Genomic DNA, 20,210 nt, shown 5'->3' with positions numbered 1-20,210 from the left:
AGGTAGAATTTTATATGGTTTTAGAAAAATAACAATTGCAAATAAGCTCATTGATATCCCCCGACATCTTTGTTCTTCGTCACTCTCTTAATATCTTAGCGAGACAGCTGTATACGCTGTCAGCTCTTCATCCATGGCTATAGCACTCACGCTATTGTAAGACCCAACCTAATTCTGCTCGGTGCGTACAAAACCATCATTGTGTGACGCTCTACGCGCCTGTATGTCTCCATACAACAAATTCTCTGCTATCTTCGCGCAGACTACAGCGCGCGTAGCCGCCTGCGATAGACTTTAAAAAAACACATAAAATGTATAAAAAGTTGACAGTGTTTTGTGACACCTCAGTTGGTGTGGACCCGTGTCCATATGTGCATGTGCGAATTCTGATTTAAATATAGTAACGTGTGTGAATAGTTTTGTTTTTTTTTTTCAAAATGAAGGCGGTTTTTTTAATTGTTTGTTTGATCGGTAAGTGTTATTAAAATATTTTCTTAATTAGAATTTAATTATTGGTATCAAAAATACTTCACAAAACAATGTAAAACAAAACTTTAAATAAACATAACAAACCATTGTAAAATATAAACAATTAATAAGTACCTATAAGCTAAATATTTTTGTAAACCTAGGTTCGAATCTAAAGCTGTCTATATTCATTCAGATCCGGTTATCTTTTTATTTATTTCATGCTCTATTCAATGCGCCTAACTTGAAAACATAGGTTCTAAGTTTAACTGTAAAAGTTAATAATCCTAAGAGTAATTTTACTGAATATTAAATGTTTTACAATATTTTTAATTTGTGCACATTGAAAGTAAACAATTTTTAAAAAAGAGTACCTCTTGCCCACAACTTTGTCGGCGAAGAATTTGAATTTTGGTATCTCGCTCTCGCAGAAACTATTTATTTTCCAGGATAAAAACTATCCTATTCCCTTTCCTTTAAACTGTCTCCACCAAATTTCGTATAAACGGTTCCGACGTTATTAAATGAGTAACAAACGTAAAAATATAAGTAAAAAAAAAATTTTCTCCACCATAAAGTACAGTAACATGCAATTTGACAAATCAATTCAACTAATGTAGATAGAGGAACTGTGTGGCGGGGACCGGTGCCTGAACTAGGGGAACCTGTATCAGGTCACCAGGCCACCGACCCCCAGACTATAACTACAGTAAATTATTTACTATCACATTTGCGGATAATTTAAGTGTCTCTACAATCTGTCTCATTTTTAATATTAGTAGGATATTTATGTCGCCCATGTTAAGAGTAAAAGAAATAAATGTAGAGATAATAAATTATAAGTAGGTATAAAAAATAACACAGCTAAATAGGTAGAAAGAAAAGAAACATTGTTCGGAAAGAAGCAAAAAGAGCCATACTTGCCATAACTTAACCTTTTAATTTAAAACTAAACTTAAGAAAGCAATATATTACTAAGCAAGATTCCTATAAGCTGCTTGCGTATCCTCATTCTATGGGAATCCTAAGACGTCGGACGAGGTAAGAGCTTGCCCTATGGTCACCTGTGCACCAAACCAGCTTTCTTTGTATCAATTTAAAAGCATTTTAAACTTCAAATCGATAGAATACAAGTAAAGTAGCTTCCCTTGTAATAATCGTTTTTGGTGACGATATTTGCTATTGCATTATCATTTCTTAATTATATTCCTTCAGTCAAAAGCAAAAACATGTAGCTATTCAAACCACTCAAAAATACATTACCGCGACCTTATTATGTAAGTCTGTGGTACAAATTTTGAAGTGTAGGATATGTTCTTATTTTACACTCAACTGTACAAAATTTCAAGCCAATCGGACCAAAGTTAACTTATAAATTTTTATATCTTTATTTATTAAAAACCAAAACACAAACAGGTACAAAATATGTGTTAATCCTTAATTGTAACAAATTTGGAAAAGTTAATGAAAAGTACGTGATTGATATCTAAATTGCACCAACTGCTAAAGTGTATACCTAACTTCTTTCTATTGTAAAGGTTGACTATTAAAAGATAATAGCTCTGAGGCGATAAGGCCACACACTGGAAATACCTTGGGAACGTAGGAAATTCTTCTCTATGTGTCTCTGTTTCCTGTGCTGCTTACCATATTGTGGGGTTAAATAAAGTGACAATCTTCGTATTGACACATGACTATTGCCAAGGTAATAAGAGACTGTGTAGATCATTTGAGCACCACAACTGTCCATCTACTTTTTGACTGTACAAGCATGTAAACCATGTTCTATATTCAGTTTTAGCCTATTTACATAAAATATCTTATTTCTTATTAGTTTTAACCACAATTACTACCTGGAAAGACAACTTTTATATCTAAACCAAACGGGTTATAGGTATTATTATAAATAAATCTTCTTAAATTACCAAATCGATAATATGAATATTATTGATGTTCACATAAAACAATTAATTCAATCATGATAATTGACCGAAGTCTATACTCCTACCTACGAAGAAAACCAATTTTTCTTGCTTGCTAATTATTAAATTATTTGTACTAATGAGCACTATGAACACTAGCTGAGACAAATAAAAAATCGATGTACCGTAAACTGCTTCAACTTTGCCCTCTGGCCCCAACATTGCCCGAGTTGATTTAGAGTCGATAACTTAGCACTCTTATAGGTTTTAAACTTTTATCTACACGGGAATTATTATTACGGGGGGATAAGTTTTAAAACCTAAAGGGTGCTAAGTTATCGACTCTAAATGGAATCAGGCAATGTTGGGGCCAGAGGGCAAAGTTGAAGCAGTTTACGGTATGTAGCGTTTCTCAAACTTTAGAAGAGTCAAAATGTGCAGTTTAAGAATAGGACAGAACTTAATTCTCTTCCCGTAGATGTCGTAAAAGGCAAGTAGGGACCTGATGTAGGAGCGGCACTCACTATTGCCAACTACGAACTCCGGGCTCCAGCTCTGCGGTGTTGAAGGCCAGGGAAGATCACCACTATTTTCCTAAGAAAATCGGCATGAATGTTCTTTACCGATCCTCAAGCAATCACGACTTCTTTATCAATCAATCTTTTTTTTCGAATTCCCAAAGATATTCGCAAACTTTTTAAAGTGCACTTGCATAACAAAAATTGACAATAATGTCATTGAATTAGGCAGTTCCAAGCAAATAAACAATTTACAAACTGAAACCAAATATTGTGTATCCATGTATGCTGCGCGTATTTATTTAAAGAAAACAATTCAAAGTAGCAACATTGAAAAATTAAATTCATACAAATAATAAATCAGTGTAATCAAGGCGCCTTATCAGAAGCCAAATATTTAGGAGACACCTTTAGGAATCTTTTATTATTGATATAAATTCGCCTTGAAAGTTACGTAGAACTCTATACCTAACCTAGTTAGAACTGGTAATAATCATTAAACTGCTATTTAAAGGAAAATTATTTGTAATAAGTGAAAATATTAAGAATGAATGACATGACACGGACAAAGTTGCAAAAATATGTATCCACGACCTTAAAGTGCATAGTCGTGTATACATATTTTTGTAACTTTGGCCGTGTCGATATTTTTGCCCTTGACTGTACATACACATCCAGTAAATAATGTTTTGCGATCGTAACTCTTATTTATCTTACTTTCTAACTTTGGTAAGGTAGATGTTCGGACAAAATACGTGTTGGACATATAGGATCATAAGCTTCCTTTACAGTGTCTCAAACGACTTAAGTGACATTGATTGATAGAGTATCTGTCAATTTTTATTTTATTAATTTGGTACTTCGCTTCCGCCTCTCTTCCCTTATGGACGCTGCTCGCTACCGTACGTGTGCTTTAGACTGTTGATAAACCTATTTTCATCTCTAGTATATAAGTAATATTCATTGTGTACTATATGCTGAGACATTATACAGCGGTGAATATAAACGTGTGGAGTTTAATTTCAATCCAATCAAGAAATCCTGTTGGCAATAACTTCTTACATCTACTGCACCGATCCAGGCTCTAACAATACGATGGTGAAACATTATTTACTGTCATTTAATGATTTATTTACTGGTTGACTGGTAGAGATCCCTTAAAGGGATAAGTCCGCCTTTGTACGAGCATCTCAAAGTTTGTCAATTGTATTTTGTTTATTTTCTTTTGTACAATAAACAGTTTACATACATACATTACACATTATTCACAATAACTGTAAGTGACTTGAATAGTAAATCGAAGTGACTTTATATTTCACTTTTGTGCATTATTTTATACATTCTCATAAAGATGATATTCTACTATCATAATATTATACATGCGAAAGTTTGTGAGTGATTGAGTGAGTATGTTTGTTACTCCTTCACGCTGAAACGGCTGGACGGATTTGGATGAAATTTGGTATGTAGATAGCTGGACATCTGGAATAAAGCATAGGCTACTTTTTATCCCGATATTCCCACGGGATAGGGATAAAATCTCGAAATAACAACCGCTGAGATTAGAGTAATGAAATTTGAGATGGTTGTTTTTAATGCAACGTCAATGAAAACCACAACGTAATTTTCGGGAATTCCCGCGGGAATTTTGTTAAATCCCAGAATCTCAATTCAACCGCTGTATCTAATGATTTACTCGTGCGAAGTGATAAATATTCGAACTAAATAACTTGCATGCTTGCTTGCATGCTTGCTTGCATGCTTGCTTGCATCCTTGCTTGAATGCTTGCTTGCATGCTTGCTTGCAAGCTTGATTGCAAGCTTGATTACAGTCTTGAATGCATGCTTGCTTGCGCTATTTCTTGCATAATTACATGCTCACTTGCATGCTTGCTTAATTGCTTGCTTCTTTGAAATGTTTATGGTTCACGCGAGCAAAGCCGCGGGTAAAAGCTAGTCATAATAATAAATTAATAAGGTTAAAGTAATTAAGCGATAATATAAACATTAATAATACTTAAGGCAGGTAAGTAGTGTACGGACCTACCTGGTCATTGCACTATGCAGGCCTATACCACAAACGTTACAAAGGCTACAATCCTACTTCCTACTATCTATCTATCTTCTAATACCTTTAAAGGAGCAGTTCTTGTATTATATATATTTCGGGGATTTCGGAAATAACTCCAACGATTTTGATGAAATTTTCGGGGACGAAAAATCGATTTAGCTTGGTCGATATTTGTATTAATAATACGAATCTTTGTTCTCGGGTCTTGGATGTCTAATATGTATTTAAGTATGTATGTATCTATATAATTACCTATGTTAATCCATTGCCTTGTATCCATAGTACAAGCTTTGCTTAGTTTGGAACTAGGTCAATGTGGTGCCAGTGCCCCATGATATTTATTTGTTATTTATGTATTTATTTATTATTTTTCATGGATTTAACGATCCATTAAAAAACATGTGCCATTTAGGAAACTATATTTATATTATATCTACTTACCCATCATCCCATTTCCTATATTTATTTTAGACGTGTATAATAATAATATGTACGATAATGTGTAGATTGTTAATGCACCACCTGCTGTGAACTAGTCCTTCCTTCTTTCTGTAAAAAGTTTGCCTAGAAGAGATCATCATAAGATCATTGTAATTTTCTCCGTGTACCTGCTTTCTGTATCGCTTACTATTTCTGGTGTACAATAAAGAGTAATTGTATTGTATTGTATTGTAAGTTACATAACTGAATCGCTTTAATCAATGAAGTATAATGCACTATTGTGACCAACGGACAACCTTGATACTCGTCTCTTTGATGTATGATGTATAGAGTTGGCATAATAGAGATTGATACTATTAACGTCTGTCTGTACGGTTACTAGCTTAAGCAGAGGCGTAGAGGCAAAATAATAATTGAGTATAAAAATCCTAGGTAAAAAAAAATATTTAGCTCGATAGTTTCATTTTCAGATAATATGGAACAAGTATTTTTTTACCCGACTGCCCGAAGGAGGGTTACGTGTTTCGAGCGTATGTATGTATGTCCATTTCTTTGGTCCTCGTTGCAGCCTAAACGGCAGAACGGATTTAAACATATGATATGAGGTATCATCCGTGTCATTGGATTCGTCCTAACTGTCGGAGTGACATAAGGTATATATAAGATATTTCAATATGGCGCCTGCGAAAAAAAATATGGCGGAGGAATGAAAAAAAAATGTATTGTAACAATAAGGGTATCAAATGAAAGCTAATAATTAGTCCATTCTGATTATTTATATATGGGTTATAATACTTTTAATCAACCATTTTCACAAAAATATCAAAGCAAAATATGAACTAAATTCGGGTTTTGTTCCGCATACCTTGATTTTACCGAAGCTCGATATTTCGGCATGCATGCGCTATGATCACGAGACCACACGAGACGACTGGGGAATTGCGGGTATGCTGGTACAACTGTCAGTAAAAAAAAAATCGGACGTTATTGTTTAATATCAAAAAAGTTTAAAATAAAACATTACATTTTAAAAAACAAAAAAACCGACTGCCTCAAAAACTAAAAGGAAGAAAATAAGTCTATTGGTCTAGGACCCTGTTAAGTACGTTATTTAAAGTTCAACAGTCGGGACCCCATTTAAATCGTGACCAGCTCAAAAAATTGGGTCCATATCGGCTCGCTTACTCATTGAAAGTCCGAATGTAATGTTTATCAGAATGATCGTTTGTCATAACACTTTTTTCTCAGAATTCAATAATTGTTCACATTTGTTATAAAACAAACGTAACCTAATACCTACCTAGTTTTCTATACCTAGTTTTCTATAGGATGACCATTTAAAATTTTCAGAAAAATTTAAGGTTTCAGTGGGAAAAAAATTATGACAAACGATGATTCGGACAAAAATTACGGTATGACTGCGAAGAGCATGCGAACTTTGGCGCTCCCCAAAAAATTCATAGCAAAGGGTCCCGACTGATGAACTTTAAATCAGCTACTTCTGGACCACTAGACTTATTTTCTTCCTTTTAGTGTTTAAGGCAGTCGGGATTTTAGATATTTAAATTTTGTTTCGTTTAATTTTTTTTTGTTCAATTGATAAAATAAAAATATATATTCGATACTTTTTGAAATCTAGCGTATTGTATCTTGGAGAATTGTCCAATTTTGGCTAACTTTTACAAGACAAGTATTAAAATTTATTTCAAATGGTCGGTGAGGAAAAATTTGAAAGGTCTTGATGTTCATTTATGTAATGTTAATAAAGTATACTTTTGTTACAGGTTCGAGCTACCAGGCTGAATGGGCTTATGATAGTGAGTATCCTACTAAAATTATACTTAAATGTGAAAGTTTGTGAGTGAATGAGTATGTTTGTTACTTCTTCACGCTGAAACTGAAATTTGGATGAAATATGGTAAAAAGTTAGTGTTGGTATATCCTGGATCAATTGTTATGCTGATATTCCCGCGGGATAGGGATACAATTTCTAAATAACATCCGCTGGGCTTAGTCATGAAATTTGGTATGTAGGTAGCTGGACGTGTGGAATAACACATAGGCTACTTTTTATCCCGATATTCTCACGGGATAAAGTCAAATTCAAAGTCAAAATATCTTTATTCAATTTAGGCTATAACAAGCACTTATGAATGTCAAAAAAAATCTACCACCGGTACCTACCGATAGGGATAAAATCTCGAAATAACAACCGCTGGGCATAGATACATGAAATTTGGAATGTTTTTTTTTATTTAACGTCAATGAAAACCACGATGTAATTTTAGGGATTTCCCACGAGAATTTAATAAAATCCCGGACTTTCAATTCAACCGCTGTATCTAATGATTAACGCGTGCGAAGCCGCGGGTAAACGCTAGTTATTAAATTATTTGTTGAATCAGGCGTTACTTTGCGGAGGTCCATATTAAGTAAAGAAGAGAAGAAGCAGAAGTGAAGTGACGAAGTGTGAAGTGGCAGTGGGCGGGGCACATTGCTCGCAGGACTGATGGCCGATGGGGTCAAAAGGTTCTCGAATGGCGTCCGCGGACCGGGAGACGAGCTGTCGGCAGGCCTCCAACAAGATGGAGCGACGACCTGGTTAAGATCGCGGGATCGCGGTGGATCCGAAAAGCACAAGACCGGTCTAAGGGAGAGCCTTGGGCCTATGTCCAGCAGTGGACGTCTTTCGGCTGACATGATGATGATGATGATATTAAGTAAAAACAATTAGTGCTCACCCGCGAGCTTACGATAGCTACGTATATGGAATAAAGTGTGTTCATGCAGCTCCTCCGCCTCCACACTGTAAGAACACACAGACCACACAAACCCAGCTATCACCACCACCACAATACACTGACGCGTTTCAAACAAATTGTGTATAATAATATTTTACAATAAAAAAAAACGTTGACGGAGAATGGTTATACTCGTAGATTATTACATCTTGCACTATTACCTAGTTAATCACTCTGGACTCAAAGAGATGCAAGAAAGCTCTTAACCTTAAACCTGGTTTAGGCAGAGGCAAGAAAAATTATGTAAGTTGCATTACATTGCGAGGCCGTAAAGCCAACGAGTTTGTAGAGGTCAACCGCAATGTAGTTAATGCAATTTGCACGATTTTGGTCTAAACTGGGCTTTCGATAAGCCTAAAAAAACCCGACTGCCTTAAAAAAACTAAAAAATAGGAAAAGACCTCTCAGTTAAGTAACTTACTCCCAAGTAAAATGAACACGAATAACCTGGCTGATCATTGATAAGCTTTTACAGCTTTCTAGATACAATTGAAGTCTAAATATAACTTGATCGCGATAAAATTTATCGTTGATTAAATGATAGAACAGTAGTCCTTGATTAAGGTACAAGATTAAGTTCAATGCTACATTTATCATGGTTGTAATCTTCCCGAATAAAAAGTATCCTATGTATTTATCTAGATTGTAAACTATGTGCAAAATTTCATTAAAATCTACACGGAAAAAAGGATGTCTTAAAGATTAAGACAATATACCCTTGGTCAAGAGTCTTGACTTGTCTTGACTCACGGCAAGGCAATAATAGGTATTTCGTATATAGCCGGACGCTATATTGGATGAAGACAAATTGTCTTGGGTTAAAACTATTATCTTACTTAAAAAATAAATACTTGGATTTAAACAATATTCCTGAGACAATGAAAATGATTGGTCAAAGAATTCCTTTTTTCATTGATGGAGTATCAAACATCAAAAGATTCAAACATTCGCAATTTCTAATTTTAGTTCATGTTACGTTGAACTATGTATTGGACACGTATTTTTCTTTTTTTCAATTAAATAAAAAGAAATGGAGATACAGAGAGATACAGCCAGTTAAAGTTCCGCGTAACTTCCCGCCGTGCCACACGTTTTAACACGACGTGACGCACATACCTTATCGATATACACGAAAAGAGCGCTTTAAAGCGCATCGCGCATTTAGGTCCGACAAAACTTTGACCGTGGATCAAACTTTTTACACGCAAGGTAGGTAAACTCTTAAGGTCTATCTCGATATAAAGTCTGTGGACGTGACGTCACGCGGTATTACTCCCGAACTTTGAAGCGCTTCATTGATATTTTTGTTTGATTAACAAAAGAAAAAGACGTATCTGGGGGCAAGCAAAACAAAAACAAAGGCACGGCCGTACGATACTTTTCTCGAAGCCATTCAGGCTATAAATAGAAAATTTTCATCATCCATTTTTTTCTGATATATGTAACTGGCGGACTAAATAGTATTTATATTTTTTTCCAGGAATCTACCTAATTATAAATTAGGTAGTATTAAGCCGAGTTTAGACTTGCAAGAAAAATCGTGCAAGTTTCATTACATTGCAGCGCTCGATGGACCACTACAAACTCGTTGGCTTTACGGCCAAGTAATGTAAGTCTAAACTCGGCTTTAGGTTCAATTAACTTGTAGTGTAGCTTGACGTCGTAACGTCGCCTGAGTTACGGGACAGGGTTACATACAGTTAAAAGTTGATTGACCCATTAGGATAGGATTCATCATCGCAGCCTATATACGTCCCACTGCTGGGCACAGGCCTCCTCTCAGATGAGAGCTTGGGCAGTAGTTCCCACGCGGGCCCATTGCGGATTGGGAACTTCACACACACCATTGAATTGCTGTACAGGTTTCCTCACGATGTTTTCCTTCACCGTAAAGCTTGTGGTAAATTCCAAAAGTAGTTCCGCACACGAATTTTGCAAAACTCAGTGGTGCGAGCTGGGGTTTAAACCCACGATCCTCTGCTTGAGAGGCCATAGGACAAACCACCCGGCCACCACGGCTTGTCACGGCTGGGGCTTAGGATAGGATTATTTTGGATTAAAAGTAGACACTGGTTTCATGGTACAAAAAATGTATAATAAAATAAAGTCAGAAATCCCAAGGGCGGATATCCACCGTTGTTGGCACAATGGGCAAGATCATAACCCTAATAGACTGTGATAACACACTTTCCCGGTCTATTGAGATGCTAGGATGGCCTGTCTTGATTTTTTTTATACGACTGGATGGCAAACGATCAAGTGGGTCTCCTGATGGTAAGAGATCACCACCGCCCATAAACATCTGCAACACCAGGGGTATTGCCGACGCGTTGCCAACCAAGAGGCCAAAGATGTCCTCACGTGCCAGTAATTTCACCGGCTGTCTTACTCTCCACGCCGAAACACAACAGTGCAAGCACTGCTGCTTCACGGCAGGATTAGCGAGCAAGATGGTGGTAGCAATCCGGGCGGGCCTTGCACAAGGCCCTAGTCCTACCACCTGCAGAATGAATGATGCGCGGAAAAAGGGAAATCAAATTCAAAAGTCGTTCATGCACGAGTTCGTGATTGTTCATGGGCGAGTTCATGCTCCGACTCACACTTGACCGATTTTCGGGTGGCTGCAACCACCACCTTTTTTGAGGGCTGGATCCGCGCCTGAAATCCATACACAATAAAAAAATATGAAAAACTAAGGGGCTGTTTCATGGTGTTGTTGTGACATATAACTGTTAGTTAACACTAATCAGTTAACTGACAGTTATATGTGATGCCGTCTCCGTCTATTCGAACAAAACAAATACGACATCACATTTAACCGTCAGTTAACACTAATCAATGGATGGTGAAACAGCCCCTAAGACTCTAAAAAATTGTGCAATCTTGCACAAGGATAGTAGGATCATCTATGACTTGAGGTGGTTTCTATTGTGAATTTTAGTTCAGCTTGAATATCACTTAACAAAATACCTATCTAACTTGGCCCTCTTCCTCAGTGGAGTACCGGTGGCCAGGGGTCTGCAGTTCTGGCACCCAGCAGTCCCCCATAGACATCAACACTCGACAGGCAGTCCTGGACAGGCACCATGCCCACATCAGAGGACCTCTGGTGTTCCGAGGGTACGGCCACGTCACTGTCACTGCTGAAAACAACGGGCACACTTGTGAGTACATTGATAAAAATTCTGTTGTAACAGATAGTAGAGGAAATAGAGTTACTAGGTAGGAACTTATAAAAAAATACACTTTCTCTTTTTTTAGGTCTGGGCTGGTCTCTTTTTCTGGTTTTTCTGTGCATCTTCATTCAGTTGGTATTTTCTTTGTTCACAGTAAGATGGAGCAAAGTCCTCGGCGTGCAGGCGCCCACGTTGTCCGGAGGCCCTCTCAGAGGCAACTACAGCTTCCTCCAGTTCCATCTCCATTGGCTCTCGGAGCATGCCATTGATGGTTACAAGTGAGTTACATTATCTAGTGGAAAATAAGGGGCTGTTTCAATGTGATGCCGTCTCCGTTTATTCGAACAAAACAAACAAAGACGGCATCACATTTATCCGTCAGTTAAAATTAATCAATGGATGGTGAAACAGCCCCTCTCTCTCATCATCATCATCATCATATCACCCGTAGGACGTCCACTGTTGAGCATAGGCCTCCCCCTCAAATTACTTCGGTTGGAAGCTGCCTCCATCCACCGTTTCTGGTGAAAACTTAATTGCCAGTAATTTCACCGGCTGTCTTACGCTCCACGCCGAAACACAACATTGCAAGCACTGCTGCAGGATTAGCGAGCAAGATGGTCTTCTGGTGTTTTTCCTTTCTTTGTAACCATTTTCGATATTGATAAAGTACCTATTCATGCGAAAATGAATGACCTAGCTTTACATTTGTCGTAATTCAATTTTGATTTACATTGCTGCTTGCCGAACTGATTTTTAGGGTTGCCAGAACGACATTTGCTTTACATTGCTGCCAGGACTCGCAGTCCTACTCTATCTTAAATATGCGACAGACGTTATCATTACTCTATTAACTTTCAACTAAGGTATCCTCTGGAAATCCACATGGTGCACGTGAAGACAGGTCTGACCCTGAATGAGGCCTTGGCACGGCCTGATGGGCTGGCTGTCGTGGGAGTTATGGCGACGGTACGTATTATAGCCTGATTCTCTACTTTTTCCCATAAGATTCGTTTCCCAACAGTCTCACGATTTTATGATTTTTATTTATTGTTATAACTATACCCAATATAACTTATAGGACTCTACAGGATAGTCCTGAAATATAACCTGAATTTTCCGTTTCAGAAAAAAAATCGTTTGTCCAAATGAATCAGTTGGATTTATCATTCGGGAAAAATATTTTCGGCGAAAAGTCAGAATCCCATTAAATTTAGCCTTTTTATGTAGTACCTATAATTAGCTTATGTATAAAGTAAAATGAAATGATATAACACTTTTAGAAAATTTTAGACGACTCAAAACATTTTCCTAGTGGTATTGCGTGAGTTCGCCTTTGTACATCTTATTATCCTGTGTTATGTTATTTTCATGTGTTTTTATGTACAATAAAGAGTTTTACAATACAATACAATACAATACTTCTCCACCGGTCCTCAATGTTTATTATGAATTTCTTTTATCCTCAGTTTTTTATGTTACCAATCACCATGAACCGCTCGAAAATACAGCGAGATACACTTCATGTGTATCACTCAAGTTTTCATGGAAAACTAAATTTCGAGGCTTCGGCATTTGAAAAGGAAAGTTTTCTTTAGCTCAAGAGTGGACCAGAGGCTGAGCATGCATTGGAGCAGCTTATGCCGGCACTTCCTGAACTGATGCACCGCGATGACAACCACACGCAGCCGGAAGTCATCGATCTCACGTAAGTTCTGAAGTATATTTATTTTCAAGTTGTGGGTAGGTAGCATTAACCAGAGGCAGTATTGCCTAACTTTTCTGACGCTCTGGTATTCTTAAGACGCGGATCCGTGTCAAATTTAAGGCTATCTTTTTATTTTTTGATTTATGGCAGCGGAATTTGCGCTGATTAAACAGTTGAGACTAGAATGCGGTACTTGTTTTTAGTTCCCGCATACGAGGGGATGAGTGACTTTTTTTTTCAAAAATGAGCTGAGTTTTTCCTACTTCACTGATATTGAGAATTTGAGAGGTTATAGTAATTATAAGCTTTCTTTCTGGGTATGCGAGGTTTGAGAGGTTGAATATTTTACAACTTCAAAACTTGCTTCACAGTCTATAAAGCACCTATACACTACGTGTTTCAACAATTTTGCTTTTATACATATCAATAGAAGTGAAATAACTACGAATCTTCCTTGTTATCTTTTTTAATTAAAAACATTTTTTAAACAATTTAATACGCAAGAAATCACATATATGTAGAACCATAATAATAAATAAGAATGGCTAAGTACTGCCCATCATAATTTAATTATTACATGCTGTAATGAAAGTATATTTCTATAGAAAGATAATTGCCTTGTTTACCACATTATTATTGCTAAAGAACTGAACTATAATGTCAATAACACGCAGCAAAAATGTCTAAAACGATCAACAAATCAGATTATCGGATTTAGGTTGGCGTAAACTTCTTTTGTTTATCTAATTAACGGTAGTTGGTGTTACCGTAGAGGAGATTCAGTTTTACAATGAAGGTGCATCAAGGGTGACGCCAAAGAGTGTACCTTGTAAAATGAAACAATTGCAAGACGAATCGACTGACAAAGACAGGCGGCTTTCGACGCGGGCTATTCAGTAATCAGGAGATATTGCCTTGGATGCTCTCGATGGTACTTACACACAGTATAGTCAGGCTCAGTTGTCTCATCCATTATCATCAATGTGTCTAACGTATAATTATATAGGTGACTACAAAAATGGCCCTTCGTATAGATCTCATCTGATCTCTAAGATATACTGATCGGCAAAAAATCTGGCCCTCAAATGTATGCAGAAATAGATAATTTTGTACGTAGAGTGGGCCAAATTTTGTGCCGCTGAGTATACCTAGTACTATCCACGAAGAAGCGTGATTTTGTCAAAATCAGACATTCATCATCATCATCATCATCCCAGCCTATATGCGTCCCACTGCTGGGCACAGGCCTCCTCTCAGAACAAGAGGGCTTGGGCCATAGTTCCCACGCGGTCAGACATTAATGACATTGTAATAAGAACCACGGCACGCGTCATCGTGAATGACTCTACCTATATATCTATAATTATTGAACTAAGGGAGCCCTACATCACTGTAAAAACTGGGTATTAAGTTACACTTAATGAGATATTTCCATACCCTTATCTTTTCTGTGTTTTCTATGTGTATTTTTTAACTTGGATGAATAATTAAGAGAATTTTAATACAATTTTCACTTTGGAATTACTTTCTGCCCAGTTTCTTGCGGCGCAATTTTCTCGAAAGCACTGATACCAATTAAAAGGTTACTTGTAAAAGAGCCGTTTATACTTACAGATTGTTTTTACTTACAGAATTAGCATTTTAATTTTGATTTTGCTACGTCTAGGCGCCTGCTGAGTCCAGAACCGCAGTCCTTCTACACGTACCACGGGTCCCTGACCACTCCAGAGTGCCAGGAAGTCGTCACTTGGATTGTGATGGACAAGCCGATCGCCATATCCGACAATCAGGTAATTATGGGCAGGTCACATTACTCCTAGAACAGACGGTCAATAACAGTAAGATTCTGAAGTGACAACCACGAACCGTATGTCATGGTGTTACGCATTCAATTTGGCAAATATGACGTCGCTCAAATATTCTGTCGCTTGCTGATTGGTACGTACATAATTATAAATATGTGTAACGTCCATGCCGTGGGGTGCCGGCGTAAGAATGTTCTCCCCTCTTCTCCATAATACCAGAAGACGGGCAGCAGCGTCTTCCTGGCTACTTTTACATCCTATACGGCGCTCGCCAACCCGCTTACCAAGCGTGGCGAGTATTAGCAACCCCCTCTCATAAACCTCAAAATGCAGCGTAGGACGTCCACCAACGAGATGGACGGATGACCTGGGTAAAGTCGCGGGTTTACGGTGGATGCAAGCTGCTGCCAACCGAGGCAACTGGAGGTCTATGGGGGAGGCCTATGTTCAACAGTGGACTTCCCATGGATGATATGACCTTCAAGTTTTCAAGAAAAGAGCGTACTCCTACCTTAAAGGCCGGCAACGCACTTGTGACTCTTCTGGCGTTGCAGGTGTCCATGGGCGACGGTAATCGCTTACCATCAGGCGATCCGCCTGCTCGTTTGCCCCCTATACCATAAAAAAAAAAAAAAAAAGGATATGATGATGAACGTCTATAGCTCAAGTTGATCCATTCATATTCATCATACAAATCTTGGGGATCAAACCGGAAACCTCTAGCTTCACAGTAAAGATCTCTACTACCACAAGTCTATCTAGTATAATAAATAATCTTCTTTTACTTGTACCAATAAGAAAACTATTGAACTAATACGAAGAACAATAAATAATAGTCCTTTTAGAATATGTCCTTCTGTTTATGAATGCCACTTCCGTTAATGCGTTTAGCTGTTATAAAATAATTCATGCTCTGTTAATTATCACACACATTAGGTCGTAAAATGTTGTAATGCTAAATACCCGTGAATATTACTTAACAATAACTTAACCTTTATGTTTTTTTTATTCGACTGGATGGCAAACGAGCACGTGGGTCTCCTGATGGTAAGAGATTACCACCGCCCATAAACATCTGCAACACCAGGGGTATTGCAGATGCGTTGCCAACCTAGAGGCCTAAGATGGGATACCTCAAGTGCCAGTAATTTCACCGGCTGCCTTACTCTCCACGCCGAATCACAACAGTGCAAGCCAAGCACTGCTGCTTCACGGCAGGATTAGCGAGCAAGATGGTGGTAACAATCCGGGCGGACCTTGCACAAGGTCCTAACACCTACTGCTAAAAGAAATCTATGCTTTCCGACAAACTAAAAGACTGGCCATGAAGTCAAAGCCGAAGCATATCTATTCAATCCTTTGCCGTTGGAAAAACGTACATTAATAATATCCGCTACACTAGCTTTGTCTCCCATTTGGGCTGGACACGTCTGTCGCATGCACCCCCAAAGGTTGGTTCACTCAGTTACTTCGTGGGTGCCGGAGAACAGCCAGCGAAATCGAGGCAGACCCAGAAGGAGATGGCGGGACGATCTGGACACGTACGCAATGGACTGGCCTGACATTGCGTCAGAACGAGAGTTGTGGAGGTCAAGAGTCCAGTCCCCTGAATTATTGTAAAAAGCGCAAGCGCTCACGATCACGTTTACCATTATTCTACCCTCATTTTATGGCATGAAGGAAAGAAGTAGAGAAAGCAATTTTACTTCAACGACAATTTGCAGCGACGTTTTGCAGGTGGTAGGACCTTGTGCAAGGTCCGCCCGGATTGCTACCACCATCCTGCTCGCTAATCCTGCCGTGAAACAGCAGTGCTTGCATTGTTGTGTTTCGGCGTGGAGAGTAAGACAGCCGGTGAAATAACTGGCACGTGAGGTATCCCATCTTAGGCCTCTAGGTTGGCAACGCGTCTGCAATACCCCTGGTGTGGCAGATGTTTATGGACGGTGGTGATATCTTACCATCAGGAGACCCACTTGCTCGTTTGCCTTCCAGTCGTATAAAAAAAAATATGGCCTCCTGATCTAAAAACTATAACCATACTATAACAGCTAAACTACACACAAAACCTGCGCAAAGCGACGATTGTATTTTATCATGATATTTTGAATTTAAAATTAATTCTAAATAATAATAATATAATAGTTTTAACTAAAACACTACTTCCTAAATAGGTACAACCTCTGCTTTAGGATAAGCAGCGCTTTTCCCCTATTGAGTTACATAGCAAATAAAGTTTTAGACTTAATCTATATTATCTTATAATCTATGGTGTATGTGTAAAAAAGTTTTAAATTAATCTGAACCTTCGTGACGACTTTTTTGGGAAAGAAGGTATGGTGGATTCTCCTTGCTTTCCATACCACAGAGCTGGAGTCCAGAGTTCGTAGCTATCAATAGAGAGCGCTGTTGCTCACTCTCACATCAGATCCCTTAGTCGCCTGTTACATCACTTATGGGAAGAAAAGGGTCCGCACTATTCTAAAACGGCCCTAGTCATCAGAGACAAATATCTTGAAGAGATTTCCATTGTCCTTGTTTATTAGTCTTATAACTTATAGAGCAAGATCTAGAGATAACAATTCTAAACGCCCTTCTCTTTTCAGTACAAGTACTTCAGCAAGATAGACATCGGCAATGCCGTCTACAACTACCGCAGTCTCCACCCCACCAACCGCATAGTGTATCGGTCCATGGCCTCTTGCGCCTCTATTGCCTCTCCAACCTTCCTCGGCTTCTTGGTAATATTAATAGGCTGCGCCACTTCCACCTTGGCCTCCAGCATTGGCGATGGTCTTTGTATGGTATTGGATATGAAAAGGAAGATCTTCGGAGAAAGTGTTAAGGCGTGTAGTAAATTGTTAAATTGATTGTTGATCTAAAAATTGGATGATAATGTTCAATTTGTTACCGGAAAGATATTATTACTTGTAGTGGCCATCGTTTCGTTGCCGCATGGTAATATTATTAATTTATTATCATCTGTAGATGTCGCTAAACCTGAGGCATATTGTAAGAGAACACGTCTGAGATGATTATATGTTTAGAAATTAAATGGCTGTCTTCATGGGACTGTCAAGAAGCGTAGAAAGCCACTACGCACGAAAAGTAGCCAATGAAGCTGCAGTAAAGCATAACATATTATCATCTAAGTAGCTTTAGAAGTTCAAACTGCTGTGTGCCAATTTATATTAAGGCTATAATTAGTTTGACTAAACAAGCCTGTAAAGATTTTAGTTGTTGAATGAGTTGAAATAATTTACTAATACGTATTTACGTCGCTCTTTTCTTTATAATATAAATATTATGTATTTATAATATATTATGTATCACTTACTTGGTTTTGTGTTTTGTTTATTTTCTTTTGTACAATAAAGAGTTTACATACATACATACATGCAAAAACCATTGTAAAGTTAATTCAAGAGAGTAACCCAATTGAATTAATTGTTATGAAACTCACCACCGATACATATTGATCGAGGTAGTTTTAGAATTCTTTATAGAGAATTGAAAAACTGTTTTGTTGATTTAAGAACATTATAATCATAAGGTATTATACAACATTGTTCGTAGTTAGAGAAATTCTTTGAATTTAAGATAAAATCATGATTATGACTGGGTGATGTCACTCTCTATATTCTCAGAAATTTTCATCGGGATATCTAATTTAGATATTTGGCTATAAAAATCTATTGACGTAAGTAATAATCTTATCGTAAATTTAAATATATGATCCTCAATACTGTCAATTGCATGTCATAAATAATGTTTGTCGTGTATGAGTAATTAATCTAATACTTTTATTGGTAGATAACTTATCACCGGATATTAAGTAGGGCTGCAGAAACAATTACATGACTAGATCGGTTTTTTATAATGCAGATGTCGCGAAAAAATCCTATTTCAAACGTTAATCTAGTAATCAAACTTTTAAAGCTAAAGTATAGTTATCGATCATGTAAATGCTTCACTACTTTTAGAAAAATGAAATTTCAATGATCGGCTTCGAGTAGGACTTTATCGTGCTGTCAAGTAGTTTTTAGAGTGAATTAACTTATATAAGGTTCTAGAAATTATATAATATTTTCAGTCTGTTGTCAATATCCAAAGGACCAATAAAAATGGAAATTATTATATAGGTAACATCCTTCTTTTTGCGTCAGAGTAAAAGCATTTAATATTTAAAGCAAATAAAGAAAATGAAATATTTTGAACTAATTTTTTTTAGTGGAAGTATCGTGGGAAGCCTTTGCTCAGGAGTGGGATAGAATAGGCTAATATAATAATTATTATAATAGTAATAAAAAAATAGCACCTGTGTTTAACTTTATTAATGACATGTGCAATTTGCACGCAGCATCCGCATGCCATGACACCACATAATTTAATAGGTATAATTAGATTAAAAGTAATCTAAAAAGCTGCATAAATTATTATTTACGATTGATTATAAAGATGCAATCTATAACTAGATTAAGATTATGATTTGAATAAAGTCTGGAGATACAAATTTATCTAATTTATGCTGCCTTTAATTCCTATTATTATTTTTATTGTGTTAAAAAAGTTTTATCTTAATGTTGTATCATTTACTGTTGATATAATAGTGTGGAATTAGGTATAAATATTTTAGTTACCGTTATGGCTGTGACATTGTATGTATACTATCTAGATCTAGATTTGTGATAGTTACTAGGTAAGTACCCGAAAGCTATGTATAAACATCTATGTAATACATAACGAGTTACATTATTAATTAGACGATTAAATTTTGTTTTAAGCTATGAATATTTAAAAAAATATATTTAAAGGTTGTGTTTTATACGTACGTTATCATGAGAATGAGTCAATAAATTATTATCAAAACACTGTCGTATTAATATGTCTGTACGTTTATAATGGATTTTTCCAGACTGCACGCCCCCATTCCTATAAACCATCCTAGCCTATATAAGTCTCACTGCTGGGCACAGGCCTCCTCTCAGAACAAGACGGCTCCTATAAAGCCTTATATAAAATTCATCATCATCATCCCAGCCTTTAGACGTCCCACTGCTCAGAATAAAATTAAAAAATAAAGCAAAGCAAGGACCGAGAGTGTCTTTGGTCCGTATTGCACCGCAACTAAAAACAAAACCGGCCAAGAGCGTGTCGGACACGCCCAAGATAGGGTTCCGTAGCCTTTACGTAAAACATCAAGTAATATTATGTGCGTTATAACACAATTAAAACACTTACTACAGTCTTAAAATCTATTACCAGAAAAGAGAGTATCTTCACGGCACTTACGTCCTTTT

General features: G+C 37.2%; 1 protein-coding gene across 1 annotated transcript; it reads left to right on the top strand.

Moving 5' to 3' along the window:
* Positions 1–242: 242 nt before the first annotated feature.
* LOC141434243 (putative carbonic anhydrase 5) lies at positions 243–18,546 on the top strand. The gene is made up of 8 exons (XM_074096626.1): positions 243–471; positions 7,205–7,237; positions 11,218–11,385; positions 11,552–11,675; positions 12,264–12,366; positions 12,996–13,105; positions 14,772–14,895; positions 17,517–18,546. The coding sequence occupies exons 1-8, from the start codon at positions 438–440 to the stop codon at positions 17,778–17,780; spliced, it is 960 nt and encodes a 319-aa protein (XP_073952727.1). The 5' UTR covers positions 243–437; the 3' UTR covers positions 17,781–18,546.
* The last annotated feature ends 1,664 nt before the right edge of the window (positions 18,547–20,210 follow it).

The sequence above is a fragment of the Choristoneura fumiferana genome, chromosome 13 (assembly GCF_025370935.1).
Source record: "Choristoneura fumiferana chromosome 13, NRCan_CFum_1, whole genome shotgun sequence".
Lineage (NCBI taxonomy): Eukaryota > Metazoa > Arthropoda > Insecta > Lepidoptera > Tortricidae > Choristoneura > Choristoneura fumiferana.
The sequence above is the reverse complement of the archived record's forward strand: the minus strand, read 5'-3'. Positions and strand labels throughout refer to the sequence as shown.

What these genes read in the sequence shown, in the direction of transcription:
- LOC141434243 (XM_074096626.1), top strand. Translation starts at nt 438, where the DNA reads ATGAAGGCGGTTTTTTTAATTGTTTGTTTGATCG. An exon ending in TTTAATTGTTTGTTTGATCG is followed by an intron (nt 472 to 7,204) that starts GTAAGTGTTATT and finishes CTTTTGTTACAG; the next exon opens with GTTCGAGCTACCAGGCTGAA. An exon ending in CCGGAAGTCATCGATCTCAC is followed by an intron (nt 13,106 to 14,771) that starts GTAAGTTCTGAA and finishes TGCTACGTCTAG; the next exon opens with GCGCCTGCTGAGTCCAGAAC.